The sequence below is a fragment of the Etheostoma spectabile genome, chromosome 23 (assembly GCF_008692095.1).
Source record: "Etheostoma spectabile isolate EspeVRDwgs_2016 chromosome 23, UIUC_Espe_1.0, whole genome shotgun sequence".
NCBI classification, from domain to species: Eukaryota; Metazoa; Chordata; class Actinopteri; order Perciformes; family Percidae; genus Etheostoma; species Etheostoma spectabile.
The window spans coordinates 9,360,902-9,379,106 of NC_045755.1; the positions used below are offsets into that span (position 1 = coordinate 9,360,902).

Consider the following 18,205-nt stretch of genomic DNA (forward strand, 5'->3'; position numbering starts at 1 on the left):
AATCACTTTTTTCTTTTTTAAATAATATAGTTTTTAACAGTTTAATTATTTATCGACGGCATTGTTATTGTCGGCTGGGAGGCGGTAAAAATCTTACGTATCGGTACCTCGGTTCCTGAACAATACTTTTATTGATTCCTATTTTATAACATCCAGTTTAACAAAAATAAGTGACAACATTACACATTACGGCACAGATCTTTTTATTTATGTTTCAGCTCCTACTACAAGAGTCCCGTCTCTGTGTGAGTTTTTTCTGTGTGTCCCTTCAACATGTAATGTTAGACAGCCAATCAGCAGCATTTTAGGATCTTGGTAGAAGCATGCTGCATGCTTATTGGCTCACTGACGCTGGTGAGATTTACTCCTTAGCTATTGAAATTTGGTAATGAATGACGAGACCTTTTTGCTACTAAAGACAAGTAAAAAGTATTGAATTTGGTACCCAGCCCTATTTACTGGTTAATTACTTACACCCCTGCTTATCATAGCAAATCAAATCAAAAGTGACTAAACAGCACTAACTGTGGTTGTATATTCACCTGTTCTGCCTCTCAATGTTCTGCAGCTCCCGGTGGTCCTTCTTCAGGTGCTTGGTGAGTGACGTGAAGTACTCCCGTAGCAGGTTCTGGAAGGGCTGCTGTTTCTCCGTGCTGATTATCTCGCTCGGAGGGAAGCCCAAACCGAACTTCTCAGCAGCCAGTTTCACCTTGCGGGGCAACAGGCCAGCGATGTCATCCCCACAGTGCTTACAGAAGCTGATTACCACCGACACGTGAGTGTGTGTCTCCCGGTCGGTCCCGATGATGTTCTTCAGCTGCTCGTAAATCAGCGACAGCCCTTCTTTGTCGGTGAAGAGGCCGACGATGGTGAGCTCGGCGATGAAGCGCAGGTCTGTGCGCAGCTTGCTCACGTTGGGCGCCTTGTCCTCCTTCCTCGCTTCGAAGTGCTTCTTCCACGCCTGGAGCAGCAACGGAGCGAACTCAGCGTACCGTTGGTGGAAGAGGGAGCAGAGGTGGACGGCGCAGCCCACGTCGGAGATCTTCAGCTTGGCCTCCACGACAGAGCTCACGGCCTCGCCGATGTACTTGCTGAGGTTCAACGAGGCGAAGTCGTTGGAGAGCGAGTCTCGCTGCTGCTCGGTGAGCGTGCGCAGCTTCTTGACAAAGGCGGTGTTCTTTTTCAGGCTGGAGTCCAGTCGGCTGAAGAAGGCCTCTTCGGGCCGACCCTCTTGGGCGTTCTGGTTCTTGCTGCGGAGTTCCTTCCTGCACTGGTTACGTTCCCAGGCCTCCTGGTGCAGCTGGTGCCCCTCCTCCTTTTCCCTGCAGCAATGAGGGGAAATGGAGAGAGATACAAAATGAAGACAACCGCAAAAGAGAATGTAGAGGCACTGGGTTTGGCTTTGCTGAGGGTCATATCTGTGGTACACAGAAGGCTGTTTGTCTGGATGCAAGGAACACAAAGCAGACATATTGAACCAGTAAATGCATCACTTCATTTTAGAGCCTTTTCTGCCAGTTTGAATATTACGGTTAGGTTATCCAGGGTCACCTTCCATCTCCCATCCCACTAAACTAAAATCCCCTAAAATCAATCCTTCCTAATCCCTCTACCCTCAACAAATCATCATAATACCGTTACAATACCCTCCTACTCATCAATCACGCCAATCCCTCAGACGAATCACACCTACTACCTCTATCCCGTCCCCTACCTCCTCCTCATCCGTCCCCTCCCTCCTCCTCATCCCGTCCCCTCCCTCCTCCTCATCCCGTCCCCCCCTAAAGTGTTTATTTTATATTTATTACGTTATATTGCCAGTAAAATTAGGTTTTACAAAGATATGACAACTAAGCCTGTAACAATTGTTACATATTTGTATAATCGCAATATTTTTACGCAATTATTTTTATGTTCATTTAAGAAATAAAAAAAAATATATATGTTTTAAGATACTAAACCGGCGTGGATTACTTACACAGGCTGTTTTTTAGTTATGGACGTATGATCATGCATGTATTTTTAATTGATGTTGTCGTCTTTGTTGTCATGTACTTTATGTCCATTTCTTTGCTACTGCAGCAAAATGAATCAACTTGAACTTGTTTGAATCCGACTGTATACGTATCATGTTTGAGTTCTGACTCTGAGAAGAAAAAACGTGGTTCACGACGAAGGGAATATCGCCAGATGTGCAACAGCGAAGTCGACCGCCACTTACTTGAGGAGAGCTGCGGCCTCCTCGCGTTGTCTTTTGACCTCCTCCTCTTGAAGCTTCTGCTCCTCCTCCTCCTGCTGTCTCTTCTCCTCCTCCTCTTTCTTCTTCTGCTCCTCCTCCGCTTTCTGCTTTTCCTCCTCCTTCTTTCTTCGCTCCTTTTCCTCTTTCTTCTTCTTCTCCTCCTCCAGGCGCTTCCTCTTCTCCTCCTTGCCGCCGTCTTTTTTGCCGCTCATCTTGGCCTCGTCCTTTGCTTTGTCTCGGGCAGACGCCGGTCGTCTCTCGCCCTCTCGGTCCTTCTCCTTCTCCTTGTTACCGAAGGTGCAATCGTCTTTCTCGTCCATGTTTACGGAGTGCTTGCGTTCAGCAGGCATACTGAGGAAAGACGACAAGAAAAAGGTTGTTTATAAAGATATCTCCAGAATCCTTCGATACTCTTCCAACCCTCTCTATTAATAGATATTCCGTCTGTTGCCCAAAAACTAAACATTTTTAAATCTCTTCAAAATGTTCCTAATCCAAATTAAGGTGGTGGCCAATCTCTCTGTTGAAATGTGAACCAAAGTTCTAATTTCAAATCAGTTTCATTGGTTTATATAATGATGTTTCTTTCCAATATTAGTTATAATTTTGTGTTTTCATGACAAAATCTATATTTTGCTTGTGTTTCACAAAAAAAACAACAACAATGATATTATCAGTAAACATCAATTATCTGGAGAGGAAATACTTCAGAAAAAAAACTTAGGAAAAAAGATACAACAGTAATAAACCAATGATGGAATGGAAGTACATTTACTTATGTACTGTACTTGAGTACACATTCAAAGTACTTGTACTTTACTTGAGTATTTCCACACCAATAAATCCCATCCTACAGACTAAGGAAATACATCTTTGTGGGGCGACCTCTAGCTCCCCCCCCCCATGAAGGCCCCCTCTCTCTCCACTCTTATCTGTCTATCCACGGTCACTATCGGATAAAGGGAAAAGCCCTCAAAAAAATCTTTGTTTTATGCAAAAGTCGCACTACAACCATTTTCATTTTAACATTTTTCAATGAAAATGAGAATAATGAGACAAAAATGATCATTCCTTCCAAAGTCCTAAATGAAATCACAGTCTCAGTTAAAATAACTGTAATTAGTGCAATTAGTGCAATATCGTGCAGCCCTACTACCCAACTGTACATGAACACAACCTTAACCCGTGTGTTGTTTACCCGTCGACCGTGCAACTTTTTGTTTTTCTGAGTCAACATTTAGACATTTTTGTCACTTTGATCCAAGTTTTTCTGTCACTTTTTCCAATGTTTTTGTAAAAAAAATAAATGTCTGCGCCTTTTAACATTTTTGTGGACTTTTTCCCGCATTTTTTTAATCCTTCTTCCGACAATCTTCACGCTATTTTCAACCTTCTTTTATCGTATTTTATTTTTTCTCCAAATGCTATAAAATCAAATAAAACTCCCAAATTAAATTAAAGTAGGGAACTGATCATTTATTTCACTTGAGCGTTCACAAGAGAACCATCCATGTTGCTTTTTGTTGTTGAGAACTTGGTAAAAAATACCCTAATTTCTGATATTATTAACTTTTTGAAAATGGGTCAAATATGCCCCGAGAACAGGAGGGTTGAACCACAGCAGGAAAATACAACATGACTACTAAGGCAGCAGGAAACATCAGATATAAAAGGATAACACAGGCAGCACTTTTACATTTTACTAATAATACTTTAAGTTTGAATTCTACTTCTAATGGAGTGTTTTCACAGTATTAGTAATTCTTCTGAAGTAAAATTGCTAAATACTTAATTAATACTCTTAACTGTACTGAATCAGATTAATAAAGCGAGAGGCTTGTTAAAAATAACATTCAAAGAAAAAAGTCAACTTCAATCTCCATCCGCTACCGTCTGACACGCGCGCGCGCACGCACGTACGTGCGCGCGCACGCCGCTTCGTTGCAGAGCCCGTTCGTTAGCAACCAGCCTGACGTTAGCTTCTTGGTTAGCATGATGACGTTAGCCCTCCTTTACATTAGTCATTATTATTACGATAGACGCCGAATTAGTTTAGTCTTAGCTCTGAATTACACGTTCCGTTTTATCGTATTGTAAAAATGCCACAACGTCATAAATTCAGACACAAATTGACAACAACAGTTAGCGTTAGCACGGCTAACGTTAGCGCCGTTAGCTAGGCAACTGAAACCCGATGTAAACAAACATTTTCACAGCGTTCAACTGACAGTTAGAGTCTACTCAGTCCTCATGGTGTAAACCTAAACTAATATACACACTGGATACACGTTTAACTGTTGATACCATCGTGTAAATATCATTTTAACATGAAAAGGTTTACCTGCTAATGTAGCATAACAAACATCGGTCATTGGGGTTGGTTTCCGTGTGAACAGCTGAAGGACCCTCTCACGGTTGAGCCACAGTTTTCGCCTGACTGAAAATGCAAATTTTTCTGATCATTATTTGGTCATATTAAGCTATATTTTTGGATGATACTGGCCTTTTAGTATTCTTTGGTTTAATCTCATAGCAAGATAGCTTTAGTAGTGAATAATTATACAGCTTAAATTTTAAAATTGTGTCACATCGACAGGCAGTGTTTAAGGCAGCTACACACTGAATGTTCTGCAACAAGCTCTAAACACAAAATCTTACTTTTAAACAATTTATTCATAAAGATACTCTGTTTAAATACCCTGTATTCAAAATGCTACTAAAGTAAATGTATAATAGTATTATAAGCATCAAAATATACTTAAAGCACCAAAAGAAAAATGACTAATTATGCCCTTTTCAGAACAATGTAAATTAAATTATTGATGCATTAATGTTGTTTCAAATATTGTTATTTTGAAGCTTCATTTCAAGAATCAAGTTACAAAGATAAGGAAGAGAAAGATGAATCAACGAATGAATAAATAAATAAGTAAATAAAACTAGTAGACTGCTTGTCCTGTAGGATGAGATTCCAAAGGTTGCCAAACGTTGTCCAAGACTTTTATCTTGTCCTTGAGGATGAACCGGATCCTCTCAAGGTGGAGTGTGTCCATCATCTCCGTGCGAGCCATGTCTTCAGTGTTGGTCCCTCTTTCTTTTTCCAGAATAAGAGGATACACTTCTTTGCAGTGAGAAGTCCATATGCAGAGAACCAGAGTCAGTCTCTTTGCTTCTCTGGATATATTTAGTAAGATTACTAAAACTGGATCTGGGACAATTTGAATGTTTAACACCTAAACTAAAGATACCACTACAGTGACCCTGTGTTTTGAAAGAATGATGCATTCATTGTGTTTATCACTTTACTGTTACTGCTGTTAAAGGTGGATATCATTTTAATGATTGGATAGTTTAGCCTATATTAATATATATTAACTATTTTTTAACTAATTGTGTGTAAATCACTTTGAATTGCCCTGTTGCTGAAATGTGCTCTAAAAATAAAGCTACCTTACCTTGCCTATATTTTATATATATACACATACATACATACAGTGTGTAGTGAAGTTAAATGAACAATATTTGCTTCTGGGCTGTAGAAGAATAGAAGTATTAAGTAGTATAAAAAGGAAACACTCAATTAAAGTACAAGTATGTATTCAAAATTGAAATAAAAACATTCCTGAAATGTAATTTCAACAGTTAGAAGAGCTGGAACTAAAGTGGACCATCAGTGGAAACAGAACGGAGACTCAGTGAGTTTCTTTAATAGCAGTTCCCAGATTTCCCTCCTCAGGAGACTGTAGGTATGTTCAAACACACTCTCTTTCCACTCAGGCATCCTCTGGGCACAACAGCCACACTGTGTGTGAGTGTGAGAGAGAGTACAAGGGTACTACTATTGTAGCTTTATTGACACAGTGTTAATGAAAAACACACACACACACACGAGCTTTTCACGGTAAAACTACATTTTAGGTGTGGGTATAATAAATAACACCATGTTCACATTCTGCAGGGCATCGTGTAGCTTCTGTGTTGCTACTCCTGACTGCTTCTCCAAACTGGGGACATGCCGACCTCCATCTACTGTAGATAGATAGATAGATAGATAGATAGAGAGATAGAGAGATAGATAGATAGATAGATAGATAGATAGATAGATAGAGAGATAGATAGATATTGGTGTTTTTTGATCCCAAGAAAAATGGGAAATTCCGGTGTTACAGCAGCAAAATTAGTCAAAAAGCACAGAATATAAATATAAATTAAATACTAGTAAAAATATACATACATACAATATGCATGAAATACAATACAATATGACTAAAATACAAGAACAAATATTTGAATATGTACAGGATGGAAGAAAGCAAAAATGTGCAACTGCTTAAATAATATGCTAAAATGTAAATAAAAATGTAAATAAACCAACTGTGCAGGTTGCACTTAGTGCAGTACTGCGGTGTCCAAAAAGTCTCATCTAGCACCCAGTGATGACATGTTAAAGAGTTTTATTGCCTGTGGTATGAATGATTTTCTGTAAAGGTCCTCTGTTGGACCAGTGTGGGGTGGAGAGGGTGGAGCTGCTCCTCTGTTGGACCAGCGTGGGGTGGAGAGGGTGGAGCTGCTCCTCCGTTGGACCAGTGTGGGGTGGAGAGGGTGGAGCTGCTCCTCCGTTGGACCAGTGTGGGGAGAGGGTGGAGCTGCTCCTCCGTTGGACCAGTGTGGGGTGAGAGGTTGGAGCTGCTCCTCCGTTGGACCAGTGTGGGGTGGAGAGGGTGGAGCTGCTCCTCCGTTGGACCAGTGTGGGGTGGAGAGGGTGGAGCTGCTCCTCCGTTGGACCAGTGTGGGGTGGTGACTGCTCCTCTGTTGGACCAGTGGGGGTGAGAGGGTGGAGCTGCTCCTCTGTTGGACCATGTGGGGTGGAGAGGGTGGAGCTCTCTCCTCTGTTGGACCAGTGGGTGGGGTGGAGAGCTGCTCCTCTGTTGGACCAGTGTGGGGTGGAGAGGGTGGAGCTGCTCCTTCTGTTGGACCATGTGGGGTGGAGAGGGTGGAGCTGCTCCTCTGTTGGACCAGTGTGGGGTGGAGAGGGTGAGCTGTCCTCTGTTGGACCAGTGTGGGTGGAGAGGGTGGAGCTGCTCCTCTGTTGGACCAGTGTGGGGTGGAGAGGTGGAGGCTGATCCTCTGTTGGACCAGTGTGGGGTGGAGAGGTGGCTGCTCCTCGTTGATACATTGGGGAGAGGGTGAGCTGCTCCTCTGTTGGACCAGTGTGGGGTGGAGAGGTGGAGCTGCTCCTCTGTTGGACCAGTTGGTGGAGAGGGTGGAGCTGCCCTCCGTTGGACCATTGAGGGGTGGAGAGGGTGGGCTGCTCCTCGTTGGACCATGGGGGTGGAGAGGTGGAGCTGCTCCTCTGTTGGACCAGTGTGGTGGAGAGGTGGAGCTGCTCCTCGTTGGACCAGTTGTGGGGTGAGAGTGTGGACTGCTCTCCGTTGGACCATGTGAGGGTGGAGAGGGTGGAGCTGCTCCTCTTTGCGGTGGAGAGGGTGGAGCTGACACACTGACTACGGAGAAGTAGCTCATACAACCACACTTCAAAAGATCTGAACTATCGTACTTGCGTATGGTTTCTAATGCTGGACTCTTGCTTGTAGTGGACGACTTTCAAATGAATGCATCGGTACCTTTGATCTGAATACTTCTCTCATCACTGCATGTCCGTATCCAAGGAAACTCTCTACAACCTGTCAATCAGCAGAGAAAGAGTACACCCAGCTGTGGAGTCACATCAGTTTTTATTCAGCAGACTGAGTATGTTCAACACACTGAAGTGCAGAAGAAATGACAAATGGTGAAAGCTTGGCTCTGGAGTAGAAATCAGAATCTGTAAACTTCAGCTAGCTACCGGCTAGACACAACCATCATCATCATCATCATCATCGTCGTCATCGTCGTCGTCATCGTTCAACAAGTTGTGTAATAAAAAATGTCTACAGATAACAATAAAATTAAGAGAAACGTAAATTTAAGTTACACAGAGTGTGACTAAGTAGCACAATAAAACTAAGAGAAGAATAAAACTAACACTGATTGAAATCATGTACAGAAGGAAATTAAACCGTCCATCTCCGATGGGGAGCCTGGTGTCCCCGAGGCCGGGTGCACATCAAGCCGAAGTGTAAAAACCATCCTGGTTACGTTACCAGATCCAAACAAAGCATGTTGCAAAGTCTGCAGGGAAGAATTTGGGTCTTTGCAGAGGTGAGGCGGCGTCACACTGTTACACAGAGCAGTCACGACGGACAGTTGACTTCATGTTCATGAACAAAAACAATACATTTGATAATACATTTGAGTCTTGAAATTTACTGATACTATTCTCTGGCACTGAATGCAACGTACTAAAAGGCCCCCCACGCCTACCCCCAAAACTACAGTATCCCAATTTTCATCAAGTCTCATTTGGTCGCCCTCATTTTGGGAAACATTGCATCAACCCTCCTGTTGTCCTCGGGGTCGTTTACAAAAGAATTATTTTAGGCCTTTCCACCTTCATTTTATCAGAACTATGACCAAAGGATATTGTAAAAAGTAAAAAAAAAAAAAAAAATGCAGGAAAAATCAACAAAAACATTTGGTTTTTTTTAAGCTGAAAAAAGTGACCAAACAAAATTGGAAAAATTTGCCAAAAGGTGACAAAAACTTGTTAAAAAGAAGTGATAAAAAAAAGAATTGGTAAATGTGAGAAGAAAACTTGTTAAAACAAACTGCAAAAACATAATAAAAGTGACAAAAAAAATTGGAGAAGAAAAATCTACAAAAACATTGACAAATGTGTAGAAAAAAAATTTTGTCAAATTGTCAAAATTTCGGCCCAGAAAAACCCAAAGTTGCAGGTCGATGGGAAGACAACACAAGGGTTAAATATACAACAACTTGTGGAAAATCCAGTTTGATCGGTTGGCAGGTGTCTGTTGAAATCATCTACAGAGACAGCTTGAAAGTCGTTTGACGATGGTTCTCAGTCAGCGTCGAGGTATATTAGAGGATACACTATGTGTATATAAACAGTTTAAACTCACTAAAAAAGGATTTGAACACAGGCTCTCTTTTCATTTGCCCAGTGGCATTTGTGTAATACAGCTCTTGAATGGTGCAGCCAAGCAGTTATTAAAAAAAAATCATAAAGCAACTGTCACTTTAAAGCTACGATTTTTTCATTAAATGATAAATCCCTTAACCCTCATGTTGTCCTCGGGTCACATTGCCCCGTTTTCCTACATCAGTGTTCTTTTTAATTCCCCAAAATTACACGATTGATTCCACCCAACGCTCTTTGCCAAGTACAAATCTCTACTTTCATTAATTTTGGGTCTTATTCAATTTTATAGCATTTGAAAAACAAATTGAAGTAGTTTTGAAACAGTATTGAATAAAAGTTGACATATTCCAGTCTGTGATTATCATCAACATCCATTCCTTTACTTTTAATCTCAATAATTCCTAATTTTTGCTTTTCTAACTCAAACATTAGGTATGATTTCCTATAATTTTTGAGACAAGACTGAAATCATGCAGGAAGAACTCATAGTGCACCTTTAACTCCGCCCACCCTATGACGACATACCTGTAGCCTCCTTTTGATTGGTTACTAAATTTATCAAAGGTCATCAGATCCGTCAAACAGGGCGTGAGAGAGCACGCTCTTTTATCTGCTTTGGATGAAAACAAAGTTGGTATTGTCTGATTTTTAGTATCACTAAGTTCCCCAAAAAGCTTTTCATTTTCCAGCTGCCGGTGCGATGAGTTTCCCTTTCAACATCAGTGTTGTTGGGTAAAAAGCCACGGGAGGAGAAGAGGATGTGTCGACATGTCGGGGATCAGCGATGAAAACCTTCACTCTGCTAGAAAAATACTCTTAAAAATATATATATATAGTCTTCAGCCTGGGGCAAACTGCAGGAGTCGGTGCAGTTGATTGACAGGAAAGTCAGCCTATGGTCTTTGAGCAAGGCGGCTCTTCCCCTCCTCCTGTTCATTCAGCTTGAAGTGAGTGTAAGACAGGATGCCTGCCAGAGTGCAGAGGATGCCCAAAGCCTGGGTGTGAGGACAGAAAGACCCGGAGAGAAAAGAGGAAACGATTGTGAGGCTGGAGCCAGAAAGTGGTAAATCATCAGAGCAGCCCAGTCAGACTCACCTGGTTGAGTGACAGCGGGTCGTGAAAGAGCAGGTATCCTCCAATCAGAGTGATGCAGAATTTAAAATGACCAAACATGTTGTAGCTGCAAAATAGGGTCAGGAGAACACCAACATGTATGAAACCCGTCTAACACTTAGAATAATAACTAAAGATTACCTGAAACCCCTTAACTGTCCCACAAACCGTCTGAAGTTCTAAAACCCTTTTAGAGAAACCGGAAAGCTCTTTACGAAGCCATCAAATCAGATCCCCAAAGACACCTTCTAAGAGAGCAGAATCCGCCCCCAGGAAACCCTTAAATCCCCAAGAAAGACGACCAAAGACCTAAAAAAAAACACAGACCCAGAACAGCAGAAATCTTCTCCAGATGTTCTGAAACCCTTTCAAAGAAACCAGAAAGCTCTTCACCTAACTGTCAGATCACTCCCTGAGATTAAAAAGCCCTTAAACCCCCCATTAATGAGAACAAAAACCTCACCAAGGAGTTCTGAAATCCATTTAAAAAAGATCAGAAAGCTCCTTACAACACCCTAAAACCTTCCCAAGAAAAACCCAAACCCCTGAGATTCCCCCTAACCCAACAGAGTCCTTAAACCTCTTTAAGAAGGCCTCACACCTGCCAAACAAAAACCTTTTAAACAACCTTCAGACCTCCAAAAGTCTCCCACATGTTGGAGGATACGTGACAGCCGAGGTATTTCCAATGATCCAGTAGATGGACAGGTTGACGAGGAACGCCACCACACCCGAGAACAACACCGTCACCTAGGCAATAAGAAGAGAACATTGTTACCCCAGTACCGTGGGTGCCCCGACGCACGGAAAACACTGAGCGGCGCTGTCCTGAATTGAAAGATACTTTACGGCTTTTACTATTGAGTTAATAGACGTGTGTGTTTGTGTCGACCACTGTCCGTTTTCTAAGGCTCTGAAATGCTAACTTTTATTTAACTAATTATTTGATTTTAAATGGCGCGCACTGTGGAGGAAAACATAAATCGGCACCTATGACCAAAGCTAAATGTACGTATGTTCAAACAAAGCCTTGTCTTTTTTTGTGATAAATTTATTTTTATATAATTAAGAAACACAAGCAACACACTGAGCGCGTCCACAACGTACAACGCATCCCAGGGCAAAAAAATAAAAATAAATTAATAATAATTAATAATACAACAGAGAGGAAAAACGAGAGGGAAGGAGACAAAACAACACACGCAGAAACAGACAGACAAACAAAGCCTAGTTGTATTGCAAGTGTTTACTGACAAATATACATATTTTGTGTGTGTGTGTGTGTGTGTGTGTGTGTGTGTGTGTGTGTGTGTGTGTGTGTGTGTGTGTGTGTGTGTGTGTGTGTGTGTGTGTGTGTGTGTGTGTCTGACCAGAGCAGGTAGAGACCAGGGTCCAAATATTCCTCCGTCTCCAGTCAGAGGCTCAAACACGGGAACGACGCAGAGCAGGAAGCCCGACGACAGGGGGGCCTGAGAGGACAGCCACTGTGTTAATATTACTGTCATTACATCACATCATGGACTCATATAGACTGGATAGTGTTAGAGTCCCAGGAGTAATACAAACAGGCTACTATTACAGTCAAATTACTCATATTCAGGCATGGCTTGAGATGAGCTGCACTGTTTCATTGCCAAGGTAAGCATAATTGATTTGTTTTGGTCAAGTCCCACAAAAAGATCAAGTACTAAGTCAAGTCCCAAATGAAGGGTAACAAATCCCCAAGAGTCCTAGAAGAACAAGTCCTAGGTAATAATCAAACCCCAGGTAAACCCCAACAGGTCCAAAGTCCAGGCCAACAAGTCCCAAGTGAATGAGAACAAGTCCCAAGTCAAAATCAACAGGACCAAAGTTGTCCTAAGTGAAGATCAAGAAGTCCCAAATCAAGAACAAGACCAAGACCAAAGATAAGGTAAACAAGTCCCAGGTCAAGTCCTAGGACAAAACCAACCAGTCTCAAGTCAAGTCCCAAATAAAGAACAAGCCCAAAGTCAAGTTCTAAATGAAGACCATCAAATCGCAAGTGAAGTTCATTGTCAAGCCCAACAAGTCCCAAATCAAAGGGGAACAAGTCAAAGGTTAAAAACCAAGACGTCCCAAATAAAGTCAAGTGCTGTAAGTCATGCATGACTAATGCGTAAGGTGGTGTAGACTGTTCGTAGGTGGTTTAGCTTGTGCAGCACTGTAGCAGAGAACACAAACTAATATGACTCTCTAGTATACTGAGTACTACGTTCCCCTGGTACTGTTACATTCACTCACAATATAATTTGCAGTTACAGTATCAATGTTAAAGTATTAGTCATACCTGATAGTACAGAAGCTGCATGGAGTTCACCTGGAGCTCATGTTGTTTAGCTCCCACCCACTGAGAGAGAGAGAGAGAGAGATTTATTTTATTAATTGCACACAAGCCACTGTGTCTTCCTTGTCTCCGAGACGTTAGGTTTGTCTGTATATGTACTCACCACTTGGTAAAGAGACGTCACCAGAACACCCAGCGTGGCGAACACCGTCCCCAGCAGGTTGAACCTCACATCAAAATAGGAATTCAATATCACGCCTAATGTGATGGGCACCTGGAATGCAGAATTACAAAAATCACATGATAGATAGATAGAGATAGAGAGATAGATAGATAGATAGATAGATGGATGGATAGAGAGATAGATGGATAGAGAGATAGATAGATGGAGAGATATAGATAGATAGATAGATAGATAGATAGATAGAGAGATGGAGAGATAGATAGAAGGATAGAGAGATAGATAAATAGATGGATGGATAGAGAGATAAATAAATAAATAGATAGATAGATAGATAGATAGATAGATAGAGAGAGATAGATGGATGGATAGAGAGATAGATAGATGGAGATATAGATAGATAGATAGAGAGATAGATAGATAGATGGATGGATAGAGAGATAGATAGATGGAGATATAGATAGATAGATAGATAGATAGATAGATAGATAGATAGATAGATAGATACTTTATTGATCCCCAAGGGGAAATTCAAGGTCCCAGTAGCTTACAGACATCACACACACACACACACACACACACACACACACACACACACAACAGGATGAAAAAATAACAAATAAAAAACAAATCCACATGAATAATATGGATATACAGAGCTTGTGTTTGGTGTTGCAAAACGTTCTTGTGGCAGCAATAGAGGCAGTGGTGTTTCCTGTTCGAGGAATCTCACACCGCCTAAAAACACACTGACGAGTCTGATCGCCGGTCACATGACTGGCCACCTCAGCGTAATGTCACGTTGCGTATATCCAAAGGTTGAACCTGTCTACAGCATTGAAGGAAAAACAAAACAAAAGCTGATCCAGCCCTAAACCTTCCTTACCAGCGTCAGTTTAATCTTGGTGGAGAAGGTCTTCTTGTAGTAGGTGGTCTGGATGAGGATGATGACGGGTGTGGTCATGGCTTTCGCCAGCTGGTACGTTCCTATTGAGTTGTTCTGCAGGGAAAGGTTAGTGAAGGCCACAAACCCACAGAAGCTCAGAGCCAGCCACACTATCCGGCGGACGGGGAGGCTTTTTGGAGAGAAAATGTCCATTTTGTTACAGATGTAGAGTCCCAGCCAGGTGACCACGAAGTGAACGAGGGTCAGCGTCATGTTGGGGAAGCCGTAGTGGACGTAGATCCACTTGTTGATAAAGACAATGCAGATGGAGGACAGCAGGTTGACCAGCAGGCCCGCGATGATGCGCCTGTTGGATGATAAATTTAACAGCGTCCCAGCCATGGTTCTGGAGGTCTCCTAGCTTAGCTTAGCTTAGCTTAGCGTTGTTTAACTAAGCTTGAGATAGTTGTTCACACTGAAAAAACAAGAGAAAGTGAATGTTAGAAAGTCTAAAAACTTTTATGTTCAAACTCTAACATCTTTTTGTTATGTCGTTATTATGTTGCGTTTTGTTGGAGCTAAATCCTGCTCCAGTCTCAGGGTTCAGTTAATTAAAAGTCAAAATCTCAGATGTTGATGTGTGAATCCTTTTTCACTACGTAGGATATCCTGAGACAAAGTTACCTGGATCAAGCTATCACGGCTCTCCCCTTCCTTTGTCTGCCTCTCTGGATCTTGGACCCCTGGTCTTAACCACAAAGGGGGGGGGTCTCTAGACCACAGTGATGTGTCTGTGTGCTTATTCGTTATCTTTTCAGTTGGAATGTGACTGATGATGACCCTCAGTTCAGGACTTGCTAACCAAAAGATTAGTTGGGCCATAAAGAGGGACTGCAACCAGAGACAGGATCCGTCTCTAACATCATCAGTTCTGCTTCTGACATTTGTAGAGCTGGGTTATCACAAAATGTACCAGAACATCTTATCTTATATATTATAAAACCAAAGTATTGCAAAACAACTTAATGCAAAAAACAACAAACGTTATACTTACAACAACAAACTCAACGCATGACCAACATGTCTTCATTTATGTTGAAATTATGCTTTTACCTTTTAGCTTAAATCTATAATCACACCTAATGTTTAACCACATGTAACATCTTAAATTCCAACAGTTTACAGTCACTTTATGTAAAAGCTTTAGTGCAAAACTGCTGTGTTTTTTTAACATACCCAAATGTGTGGTAGTACTTCAGTATAAGGAGTAACACTGCAATATCAAATACGTTGTTACTAGTAAAAGTCCTGCAGTGAAGGTACCAAAAGTAAATGGACTCATTGTGCAGCATAATTACCCATTTTAGCGTTATATTGTTCTTATATTTAATCACAATGCATTACTGTGTAAGCAACATGTTCATGTTAAAGCGGGTGAACGTAAAGCTAAGAAGATGAACTACTTTATAGACTGTTATATAATATGTATGTATATATATATATTTGTACTTCTATCTCCACGACATTTACAGCTACAGTTAAAAGTTACTTCAACAAGTTAGAGGAGTTTAGAAAAAAAGATACAAGTACTTTAATTAGCTTCACTTCCACTTTTGTATAGCACAAGGCTGCTTAAATAGCAATATATGGGAGTAAAACGCAATAGTATGATAATTTAACACTGAATTGGACATTTTTGGTGGCAGTATTCGTGTTGTATGTAATAACAGCATCTAAAATTAATGAAAGTAGAGATGTGTACTTGGCAAAGAGCGTTGTGTGGAATCAATCATGTTATTTTGGGGAATTAACAAAACATTAACAAAAGAACATAGGAAATTGATATAGGAAAACGGGTCAATTTGACCTGAGGACAACATGAAGGTTAAAAGGTAAAACAGCGGGTTTTTTTTTTTTGGGCGTGAGTCATTATTGGAACTAGTTAATTGAGGTTAAACAGTAAATTAAAAGCTTAAATGGCGCGTGTTATTGGTGGTTGTGTTGTCCTTGGGTCAAATTTTACCCGTTTTCAGTTCATTTTTAATTTGTTTTCGTCACAAAAAATGTGCCGTCGAAATAAGACAACATTACAAATATCAAAAGTAAAAAAAAAAGTGACAAAAATGTTTGAAAAAGTGATAATTATATTGGAAAAAAAAAGCGACCCATGGTTGACAGGAAGACAACACAAGGGTTAAGACGGCTTATTAGTTTAAACATAGTCTAAACACAACATAGTTCTGTCTGTTTGTCTGTCTCTGTGTCTGTCCGTCTGTCTTCTCTCATTCTGCCACGCAGTAGGAAAAGTTTACCTGGTGTCTCCATGTGTCCATGTGTCCATGTGTCTCCCCCTGCGTCTCTTCTTCTCGTCTCGCTCCGGTCCGACCAACACCCCGTTAGAGTTGGCGTCTCTCCCCGGCAGTCGAAGCTCCAGTCCCGGCCTTAAAAGCGGCGAATCCCCCCGCTACAGTCCTGGAGGATTTTCCTTACTCGCTATCCGGCAGAATACAGCCGTGATTTGTGCCATAAACAGCCGGAGACAGCCCCGTTGTGTTCCTGTTTCCTCCGTGTTTAACGTCGTTTTACGTGCGTGTGTTGGGGCAACAGCGCCCCCCAGCGGACTGGAGGGGAAACAGCGCAGCGATGATAGATGGATGGATAGATGGATGGATAGATAGATAGATGGATAGATAGATAGATAGATAGATGGATGGATAGATGGATAGATGGATAGATAGATGGATAGATGGATGATAGATGATGATAGATGGATAGATAGATATATAGATGATAGATGATAGATAGATGGATAGATGGTAGATAGATAGATAGATGGATAGATGGATAGATATAGATGGATAGATAGATGGATGGATAGATAGATAGATAATAGATGGATAGATGATAGATGGATATAGATGATGATAGATGGATAGATGGATGGATAGGATTGATAGATGATAGATATAAAGATGATAGAATAGATGGATAGATAGATAGATAGATTAGATAGATGATAGATGGATAGATAGTGGATAGATAGATGGATAGATATATGGATTAGATAGATAGGATAGATAGATAGTATGGATAGATAGATAGATGGATAGATGGATAGATGGATGGTATGGTAGATAGATGGATGAGGATGGATATAGATAGATAGATGGATATATAGATGGATAGATGGAGATAGATGATAGATGATGGATAGATGGATGGAATGATGGATAGATGAAGATAGATAGGATGGATAGATGGATAGATGTGATAGAATAGATGATAGATAGATGGATGATAGATGGATTATAGATAGATAGATAGATGGATGGATAGATGATAGATGGAATGGATAGATGGATAGATGGAGATAGATAGATAGATAGATAGATGATAGATAGATGATATATGGATGATAGATGATAGATGATGGATGGATGGATGATGGATAGATGATAGATAGATAGATGGATAGATAGATGATAGATAGATGGATAAATGGATAGATGGATGGATAATAGATAGATAGATAGATAGATAGATAGATGAATAGATCGAAATAGATAGCTAGATGATTGGATGGGGATAGGCTAGATAGTATAGAATGGATAGATAGATAGATAGATGGATGGATGGATGGATAGATAGATAGATATAGATACATGGATAAAAAAAGGGAAATTACGGTGTTACATCAGCACCCAACATTAGTCACACAACACAGAATATAAATATAAATGAGACACTAGGAAAAAATATACATACACACAATATACATGAAATAATAATAATAATAATAATAGGAATAAAATGTAAGAACAAAGGTTTAATTATGTACAGGATGGGAAAACAAAATGTGCAACTGCTTAAATAATATGCTAAAAGTGCCCTTAGTGCAGTTTTGTGTTGTCTAAAAGTCTCATCTAGCACCCAGTGATGACATGTTAAAGAGATCATCTGAATCTATTTAAATATACTGTAATTAATATATTGTATATTAATACACAGTCTACGCTCCCTCCACACAGAAAACTGTGACAGCTATAAATCCAGACAGGTAAAAAAAAAAAGAAAATATAGCTTTGAAAATAATCAAATATCACAGTTACTGTGTCTTGTATGATGTGAACATTTCTATTTTCTTTTAATTACTGCTCTGAATTTTTATAAATTGTCTCAATGACTTTTTTAATTTTAATACTATATTCTCTTTTCAGAATGAATTGTTTTGTCTCGAGGGGAATTTTCACTATTTTCTGTATTTTTACAAACCAAAACAAAATAATTTAAATTCATTTAAACAACGTTTTCAAACAACTTTTACTTGTAACATATTCAATTTAATTTTAAAGTCACTTACTTGTTTACTTGTTTTTTTTTTTTTTTGCTGTTATTGTTGAGAATGCTACTGTAACTAAGGAATTTCCCCGCTGTGGGAT

At 40.4% G+C, this 18,205-nt stretch overlaps 3 protein-coding genes across 21 annotated transcripts in view; 1 reads left to right on the top strand and 2 right to left on the bottom strand.

Moving 5' to 3' along the window:
• Nucleotides 1-4,663, bottom strand: part of LOC116673002 (regulator of nonsense transcripts 2) — a 22,990-nt gene extending 18,327 nt beyond the window's left edge. For all 5 annotated transcript variants that reach the window (XM_032505071.1, XM_032505070.1, XM_032505069.1 and 2 more), the window contains exons 1-3: nucleotides 4,581-4,663; nucleotides 2,222-2,590; nucleotides 543-1,322 (exon numbers count right to left, since the gene is read on the bottom strand). In XM_032505071.1, the coding sequence (XP_032360962.1) occupies nucleotides 543-1,322; nucleotides 2,222-2,589 (1,148 nt within the window). In that variant the 5' untranslated portion in view covers nucleotide 2,590; nucleotides 4,581-4,663. The remainder of the gene's footprint in view (nucleotides 1-542; nucleotides 1,323-2,221; nucleotides 2,591-4,580) is intronic.
• Nucleotides 1-18,205, top strand: part of nrcama (neuronal cell adhesion molecule a) — a 1,100,153-nt gene that overhangs the window by 985,257 nt on the left and 96,691 nt on the right. The window lies entirely within an intron of this gene.
• Nucleotides 7,961-16,337, bottom strand: LOC116673017 (solute carrier family 35 member E3). The gene is made up of 8 exons (XM_032505104.1): nucleotides 16,079-16,337; nucleotides 13,767-14,241; nucleotides 12,863-12,973; nucleotides 12,703-12,762; nucleotides 11,765-11,863; nucleotides 11,062-11,144; nucleotides 10,377-10,461; nucleotides 7,961-10,276 (listed from the first exon to the last, which is right to left on the bottom strand). The coding sequence occupies exons 2-8, from the start codon at nucleotides 14,166-14,168 to the stop codon at nucleotides 10,175-10,177; spliced, it is 942 nt and encodes a 313-aa protein (XP_032360995.1). The 5' UTR covers nucleotides 14,169-14,241; nucleotides 16,079-16,337; the 3' UTR covers nucleotides 7,961-10,174.